General features: G+C 40.8%; 1 protein-coding gene across 4 annotated transcripts in view; it reads left to right on the top strand.

The window, feature by feature from the left end:
* itsn2a (intersectin 2a) overlaps positions 1–9,123 on the top strand; it is a gene marked incomplete in the record, with an annotated part of 55,536 nt that overhangs the window by 21,459 nt on the left and 24,954 nt on the right. For 3 of the 4 annotated variants that reach the window (XM_014011978.1, XM_014011981.1, XM_014011979.1), the window contains 10 exon segments: positions 3,811–3,948; positions 4,029–4,135; positions 4,217–4,479; positions 4,555–4,704; positions 5,450–5,590; positions 5,691–5,778; positions 5,851–5,990; positions 7,023–7,103; positions 7,522–7,664; positions 7,743–8,133. In XM_014011978.1, the coding sequence (XP_013867432.1) occupies positions 3,811–3,948; positions 4,029–4,135; positions 4,217–4,479; positions 4,555–4,704; positions 5,450–5,590; positions 5,691–5,778; positions 5,851–5,990; positions 7,023–7,103; positions 7,522–7,664; positions 7,743–8,133 (1,642 nt within the window). 4 annotated transcript variants of the gene reach the window in all.

Genomic DNA, 9,123 nt, shown 5'->3' with positions numbered 1-9,123 from the left:
AATTTGCATACTGTATTAAATACAGTATGCAAATTTGAGTGATGTCATTTAAGTCTTAAATACAGTATGCAAATTTGAGTGATGTCATAAGAATTTAGAACAGGCCCCGCCCACCCGAGAATTCTACTGATGACGTCGTTGATCTGTTGCCTGTGTTGCTAGGCAACAGGCTAAAAAAGACATTCAAACATGTTTTATATGGTTTTGTGTTTTTTTTTAGAAAAGATTTTGTTTACTTTTGGTGTTTTTAATTTTCTTTTACTATTTAGTAAAAAAAAGAAATAAAAGAAAAAAATCTGAATCTTACACAAAACACAAACTTTAGTGGTAATGTGAAAGTAATAAAGCCTTAAATTTACATATCTAAAATTAAGGCCTTATAAATTTTTTAATTTGTTAAAAAATGTGCAAGTTGGTCTTAAATTTGTTACTCATAGGTCTTAAATTTTGTCGGGCAGAAGCAATTAAAGTTCTCTGTCTGCGCCGGCCGTCTCTGCAGCGCATTTTCTGTTGAGAAATGAAAAAAAAAAAACTTGTGTTATGATGGATTAACTGACGCTGCTTTCAACCAATAAAAAGAACCACAGTCACAGTTTTAGCCAATCAGAGCAGAGCAGGGTGGGTCCTTCAGTCTCAAAGCGGAATCAGAACCGCAGGTAAACTAATCAGAGCTGATCGGACATTTTTCCAAGGAGTACACCTCGGCCCGCTACCAGAACCACCCGCCCCGCCAAAGGTAAAGTTATGTAATAAATTATTAAACGTCTAAGCATTAAATGTATGTGTTTGCGCGTGTCACAGCGGGAGCACGCTCATGCTGTTTCTCTCATGGCGAGAGAAGTTGTAGCTGCTGCATTTGTTATTTAACATTTATTAAAGCTAAAAGATGAATATTTGTAGACTCCTGATCACAGCAAAGACGTTTGTCTCAGTTAAGTTTAATTTTTCTGTCAAATTTGTGAAGAACAAGTTAATTTTACAAAATGTTTTAACAATATTGAGGTGTTTTGTCTGTTTGGATGTGCTAAACTTTTATTATCTTTAGAACTAAACTACTAACTGAACTGTGATAAATGTAATTCATAAATGATCAAATATGAAAAATAAATAGTATGATTATCCAATGTATCCAACTCCTACCAATGCAGGAGTTACACACACATTGGTCACTAGTAACAGAAAACCCTTGACCATAATAGGTCATAAGTTGCCTTCTAGAAGGATGCCAAATAATCAGTCAGTATGATTACATGAGCTATAATCCTGTAAATATTTCCTTTGGATGAAATGTTGATTTTTAGGGGAGAAATCTGTCAAACACAATAAATAAATAAACTCTTTCATTCATTTATTCATTAAAAAAAAGAACTTACCTGTAATTTATTCTTTATAAAGGAACTCTATGTGCTATAATTGTTCTAATTTATCTGAGTACCTCAATTCAAAACACAGATATTACATAAAAATAAACTACAGAAAAGTTGTTAAAATCTCTCATCCTTCAGACATTTGCTGGATAGTGATGCTGCAGGTTAAAGTTCATGTTTATTGACAGTTGGCTGGATTACTTCTTTTTGTATAAAGGGAAAACTGGAGGTTAAAACACAAGTTTTTTGCCATGAATGTACACTCACCGGCCACTTTATTAGGTACACCACGCTAGTAACGGGTTGGACCCCCTTTTGCCTTCAGAACTGCCTCAATTCTTCGTGGCATAGATTCAACAAGGTGCTGGAAGCATTCCTCAGAGATTTTGGTCCATATTGACATGATGGCATCACAAAGTTGCTGCAGATTTGTCGGCTGCACATCCATGATGCGAATCTCCCGTTCCACCACATCCCAAAGATGCTCTATTGGATTGAGATCTGGTGACTGTGGAGGCCATTTGAGTACAGTGAACTCATTGTCATGTTCAAGAAACCAGTCTGAGATGATTCCAGCTTTATGACATGGCGCATTATCCTGCTGAAAGTAGCCATCAGATGTTGGGTACATTGTGGTCATAAAGGGATGGACATGGTCAGCAACAATACTCAGGTAGGCTGTGGCGTTGCAACGATGCTCAATTGGTACCAAGGGGCCCAAAGAGTGCCAAGAAAAGATTCCCCACACCATGACACCACCACCACCAGCCTGAACCGTTGATACAAGGCAGGATGGATCCATGCTTTCATGTTGTTGACGCCAAATTCTGACCCTACCATCCGAATGTCGCAGCAGAAATGGAGACTCATCAGACCAGGCAACGTTTTCCCAATCTTCTCTTGTCCAATTTCAATGAGCTTGTGCAAATTGTAGCCTCAGTTTCCTGTTCTTAGCTGAAAGGAGTGGCACCCGGTGTGGTCTTCTGCTGCTGAAGCCCATCTGCCTCAAAGTTCGATGTACTGTGCGTTCAGAGATGCTCTTCTGCCTACCTTGGTTGTAACGGGTGGTTATTTGAGTCACTGTTGCCTTTCTATCAGCTCGAACCAGTCTGCCYATTCTCCTCTGACCTCTGGCATCAACAAGGCATTTCGCCCACAGGACTGCCGCTCACTGGATGTTTTTTCTTTTTCGGACCATTCTCTGTAAACCCTAGAGATGGTTGTGCGTGAAAATCCCAGTAGATCAGCAGTTTCTGAAATACTCAGACCAGCCCTTCTGGCACCAACAACCATGCCACRTTCAAAGGCACTCAAATCACCTTTCTTCCCCATACTGATGCTCGGTTTGAACTGCAGCAGATTGTCTTGACCATGTCTACATGCCTAAATGCACTGAGTTGCCGCCATGTGATTGGCTGATTAGAAATTAAGTGTTAATGAGCAGTTGGACAGGTGTACCTAATAAAGTGGCCAGTGAGTGTATTTTGTAGATGTATTTTATGTTGGTTGTTTCCAACCAAGTTCTGCACTTGTAAAATACAGCTAATTTAACCAGAGAGCACTGAATATCTTTATATTCAACATGTTTTATTGAGCGACACATGGCTTATATTTTCTGTCTCAAATTTCATTCATGGTGGCATTGAAAAGGTCTTAAAAAGTCTTAAATTTGACTTGCTAAACCCTGCAGATATTCTGTAAAACATCTTCTTAACATCTATTACTTTAATTTAAAGAAAATCTTCTATAAATTCAGCACAAGCCATTCACATGCAAATGAAAACAAAATTAAAGGAGTTATCTAGGACCGACGGCTGTTGCAGACTTAAAATGTTTTAGCTCCCATTTGATGCGAACTAAACCATGATGCAAGGGATTCATTTATTTTTGCCATAAAGACTTGGAGCTGGAAACACAACAGTTCTGAATGGAAAAACTCTGTTTGGCACAACAACAAAGATATTGTTTGCGTAACTTATTTGTAGGAACAATCTGCAGGTTTATTTATTTGGATTCGTTGGCGTTAATTAATAAAACAGCCTTAGTAATTAAACCATAATGTATAAGAGCTAACAAGGTAATCTGTCATAGCGTAACCTGAGACCAATAAAATAACTTTTTGTTAGCAAATTACGATGGAGATTTAAGTCTAGGCTTAATATTACACGCTCCTACTGCTAGAATAAATTGACAATGTTCACAAATGCACCAGTCAAACTAAACACTTCACACACACTCACCAACTCAGTCCTGTGACTACCTCCCATTCCAGCTCAAAAGCATAATTTCAATCACTTTTGTCATGTTCAGTGTCAAATTTCTTGGCATTTTTTTTTTTGTTTTGTAAAGTTTAGTGTCCCTCAAGAGGCCAAGCAGCAGTAAATATTGCTCTCAAGCCCTGATCATGTCACCAAAATGTTCATACTGTGTCATTTGTAAACAGGAGCCTGGCGGATGTTGATAAGGACGGTCAGCTGCAGGCTGATGAGTTCATTCTGGCAATGCATCTGGTGGACATGGCTAAAACGGGTCGTCCTCTACCTCTCACACTGCCTCAGGACCTGGTACCTCCCTCTCTCAGGTAGCACACAGAGCTGGGTCCAAATATGGAAAAGAAAAGCACTGAAAAACATCCTTAACAGTCTTTTTCTTTCATTCCAGAGGAGGAATAAAGTCTTGTGAGCTTATTAACGGAACAGGACCCTACATGACTCCCAGTTTAATCGACACAACAGAGGCAGAACCTGCACAGAAGAACAAGAGCAGTGGTATGGTTTGATCCACCATGCTTGTTTTGTTATGTTTAATGCGTCACCATTTATGTCACACGTCTCTTTTCTTCTCCTCAGTGTCCTATGAGGACAAGCTAAAGGAGAACTTTGCACGAGGCAGCGCCGAGCTGGAGAAAAGACGGCTGGCGCTGGCCGAGGAGCAGAGGAAGGAGAGGGAGAGGAGAGAGCGAGAGGAGCGAGAGGCTCACGAGCGGAGGGAGAGGGAGGTCAGGGAGCTGGAGAACCGGAGGAGGCTGGAGGAGGAGAGGCGGTTGGAGAGGCAGAGGGAGATGGAGAGGCAAAGAGAAGAGGAAAGGCTGAGGGAGCTGGAGAGAAAGGAGGTGAGTGGGAGAGGTTAAGAGACGGAAAGTGTCAGCACTGTCTTTTCTGGTTACTGTCTGTCGTCTTACATTTAGGCGGCAAAGCAGGAGATGGAGCGTCAGAGGAGGGAGGAGTGGGAGCGAAGAAAGAGAGAGGAGCTGGGGAAGAGGAAAGAGGAGGAGCAAGAGGAGATTTATCGACTCCGGGAGAAAAAGAAAAGTCTGGAGTTAGAGCTAGAAGCAGTGGTGAGTCTGTGCTAACGTTGATAAATGCATAAAGGGAACCTCAGCCAGTTATAACATTAGTCGTTATTTGATAAATATTTACTTCAACTGTAAAACAAAAAATGTAAAAATACCGTAGGCTGTTTAGTTTTTTATAAATTAAAAAAACATATTGTCACACGAACAGCGCCACATTATTTACACCGCAAAGCATACAGGCAAATGGTGACGTTCACTAGGTGTTCTGGTGCAAGACTTTTTTGTTTTTTTGTCTTCATTGTGTGAGACTGTGAACTCTAGCCACCCTGGAAGTTAATCTTGGACAATATCTGATGATCAGCCATTTTAAATGAAACCAGAGCACGTTGACAGAGAGGAGAAGGTAGAAATGACTCAGCCTGGAACTGAAAATGACTGAAACTGAGCTGCTTTATCTATAGAGAACCTCAGCTTAGCCTGTTAGCTTTCACGTTAGCACCCAAGCTAATATATTTGTATGGCGATATAAGGTTAGCGCCTGAGCTAATACAGACAGAAATATAGCGTTAGAGCCCAAGCTAATACACATATAAATATGGCAATATAGCATTAGCTGTTTATGAACTAATGCCATATACTTATTATTTATTTATTATTTATTTATTACTGTATAAATGGCATTAGGTAACAAGCTAACATTATTAGCTCAGGAACTAAAGCTATATTGCTACATATATGTATGGTTGGGGTTATCGTTAAAATGCTAATTTTAGTTTTCTGGTCTCAGGGCAACAAGCACAAACAGATCTCAGACCGCCTCCGTGATGCTCAGAGCAAGAGGCGGATTCAGAAGGCGGAGGTCGACCTCATCAATCAGAAAAGAGACACTCGCATCGCTGAGATTAACACACTTCAGCTTGAATTTGAGGTTAAACCTTTAAATTTGCTTTTTCCAAACATTTTACATTAAAATTATACCCATGAAGGTTTTAAAGGGTTTATTTTGTGTGTCTCTTTGGTTGCTACAGGACTGGCAGAGGAAACTCTCTCAGCTCGTTCCAGAACAACAGCGGCTGACTGAAAAGCTGCGAAACATCGGCCTCAAGAAACTCCCCTGTGAGTAACGGAGATCATACCGTCTTCAGATTTGCCTCGAAAAGTATCTGACCTTTGACCCTTGCTATGTAGCTGTGACTCTGACCTCCCTGACGGGCAGCGTGACGGAGAAGAGCGTGAACTGCCGCAGGCTGAAGGATCAGCTCGATATTCTGGAAAAAGAAACAACAGACAAACTCAGTCAAATGGAGCAATACAACAAAGAGCTGAAGGTCAGTGAATCAAGCAGATCAGTAAACAAAGTGAGTCAGGTGGGTTAATACTCTGAATCCAGAACCAGTTTTTGAATTCTGACATTAACCACAGAGGCTATACGGTGTTTCCCCGAACATTGTACAAAGAGGGCGGCCTGCTCCTCTAACAGAACCGACCCCCCCCCCCGGCCCCCAGTCCATTAATTACGGGAGTAAATTTTGACCAATTTTATTATTTTTTCAATTTTCTACCACAATAAGTTTCAATATTTTGTTGTATATAACTAAAATATCGTGTTGCTTCTCCTGCCCACTGTACATCACGCAGAGTGAAACATAAACAACCGGAGTAGCATTTTTCACACCATTTTTTTTCCTTGTTTATTGCGGAGATGAAAAGAAAATGTGATTGTTCGCCTGCTTCAAGTCCATCTAGCTAATTTAACAACTGGCTTCTGCTCTGGGAGCACAGCAGATCATTTTCAGCAACATGAAGTAGCTCACATATATGGCAGGCTGTTTTTACATTTAATCAGCTTCACCACATTTATATTCCAGATATCTGAAATTGGTTTATGACAAGACATATTAGATATTAGGCTAATACTCTAGGGGAAACACTGCTATAACTAAAGCCATGTTTTCTAGCAATTTTGATTTATGTTCAGAAATACATAATAGCAAACAGAAAGCTAAAACCTTTTCCTTTCATTAAAGAGAACAAAATGCTGTTTTTTTCCTCTTTTCCTACTTTAATTATTGATTCTTTGCTGTTAGAACTTAACCAATGTTATTTCTTTTTCTTCTTTTTGTCTTCTTTGCTGCAAAACCTGGATTTTCTTCATCTTTCCTGTTTGTGTGTTTATTTCTTGTTGATGTGATGCCCTTTCTGTTGTCTTTTTGTTTCCCTAACAATTTTATACAACTCTGTTTTCCCATCTTTATTACACTTCATTTTTTATTTCACCTTGTGCCCATTTCTACCCTCATCTCTTCTCTTTTATCACCACAACGTGTGTGTGTGTATGTTTATTTTATTTTTCGCCTTAGCTCGGGGATATGGATGACTGTGTCCTGCGAGGCCTTCTCTCCCTGCTGGCCTGCCTCAGCCAGCTCTTCCTCCTCATCAAGGTTCTCCTTCCCTCTCTCTTCACCTCCCACTGTTGTATTGTTTTAAATCTCCTCTCATGTCTTTTTTCCCCCCTCTATTCTCAATCCTTTTAAACTCTATGGTTATTAAACACAGCTCTGGTTTGTGCAGTGCGTTTTGTTTTGTTTTGTTCTCTCTCTCTGTGGGATTTGTTTGAGCTTGTATTTTCTGTGTAAACAGGATGCTCCCTGAGGGTAAAACATACACACACATAATGTTTAACCTGCTGCAGTTTGATTTTAGAAAGAGGAAGAGAAAAACCCATTTGGGACAGATGCGATATGTCTGCATGTTTCTGTCAGTCTGCTCTGCATGTCTGTCATGAGTTTGGCTTTAATAAAACACAAATGAATGATGGCCGGAAGAGAAGCCTTCACGGGTCTTTTATGCTCCCATCAGGAACTGAGGGAGAAGCAGGTGAAGCAGCAGGCCGTCCTGGACGACCTGTACCGAGTCAAAGAGGAGAAAATGAGGGAGCTGCAGAGGCGCAGGGAGGAGGAGGAGAGAGAAAGGAAGAGGAGGGAGGAAGAAGAGGCGGCCAGGTGAGTTCCCTTCTTTCTCACCTGCCTTTGGAGCGTCTTTGATGACTGAAGGTGGTTTTTAACATGTCTTCGTCACAGACGGGCGAAGCTGGAGCAAGAGAGGAGAGAGCAGGAGCAGAGGGAACAAGAAAAGCGGGAGAGGGAGGAGGAGGAGGCGCGACAGAGAAGGCTCCTGGAGGAGCAGATGGCCAAGCAGAGGGAGGAGGAGGAGGAGAGACAGGCGAAAGCTCGCCTCCGAGCTGCTCAGGAGAAAGCACAGGAAGAGGAGAGAAAACGGAGGGAGGAGGAGGAGAGGAAGACGAGGGAGTTGGAGGAGGAGAGGAGACGAAAAGAGGAGGAGGAGGAGGCGCTGCAGAGGAGGAAAGAAGAGCAGGAAGGAGGACGGCAGCTAACAACATACAGAGCTCTGTACTCTTTTGTCGCCCGCAACGCAGATGAGCTGAGTATCGATGCAGACGGTCTCATCGAGGTACGACTCACTCAAACCATGATCCTCCCACCTCTGTGCTTAACAATGACACACCTTTAAAGGGGCAATATTATGTTTCTCAGGCATATATTTAAATACTATACCATAATATGTCACCTTTAGCCATAAGGAAGCTCTGCTTAAAGACACTTCCCAGGGGTGTTTCTGGTCCCCACCTGTCGTTTTGCCCCTCAGCATGGCTTCCTAAAACACTGCAGGATTTCTCAAACATGCATGTGCCAAAGCAAGGCTTTTAGCATGTTTTCGATGAGAGTATAACATTATAACATGATATAAAACTCAAAAAAGTTGATTTTACATGATATTGCCCCTTTAAAGTGAAATGTTTTTCAAGTCAAACTGAAGTTTTCATTTGCCTTTTTAACCTCTAAGTTTTCCTTTTTATGCATCCGTTTAAAGCAATAGTTCAGACCTTTCCAAGTGGATTTGGATTGATGAAGTGTCTCATTTGTATTCAAAGAGACCGCATCAAAGCGAGTTGCTCTCAGAAACACCTCAGAAACAGGGTAAAAGAGGGGCTTGTGGAGCTACAGTAATGAGAAATTCAGACCACATATAGACCCGAAAAAAATGATTTAMTGTGGAAAAGAAGGATTTAAAAGCATTTTTCCTTTTAATTAAACCATATTTCTACATCTACAACAGGTAAGATACTGTTTACACAGGCATGTATTTGTAAAGATCTGAACTACAGTGGTTTGCAAAAGTATTCATACCCCTTGAACTTTTCCATATTTTGTCACATTACAACCACAAACATGAATATATTTCACTGGAATTTAATGTGAAAGACCAACACAAAGTGGTATACAATTGTGAAGTGGAAGCAAAATTTTACATGAATCAAAACATTTTTTACAAATAAAAAACTGAAAAGTGCGTAAAAGTGAGTGTATTCAGCCCCCTTTTCCCTGAGTGCAACCAATTGCATTCAGAAGTTGCCTGATGACTGCTAATGACTCAAAAGGG

The sequence above is a fragment of the Austrofundulus limnaeus genome, unplaced genomic scaffold (genome assembly GCF_001266775.1).
Source record: "Austrofundulus limnaeus strain Quisiro unplaced genomic scaffold, Austrofundulus_limnaeus-1.0 Scaffold86, whole genome shotgun sequence".
Classification (NCBI taxonomy): domain Eukaryota; kingdom Metazoa; phylum Chordata; class Actinopteri; order Cyprinodontiformes; family Rivulidae; genus Austrofundulus; species Austrofundulus limnaeus.
This window is presented reverse-complemented; position numbering and strand designations above follow the sequence as displayed.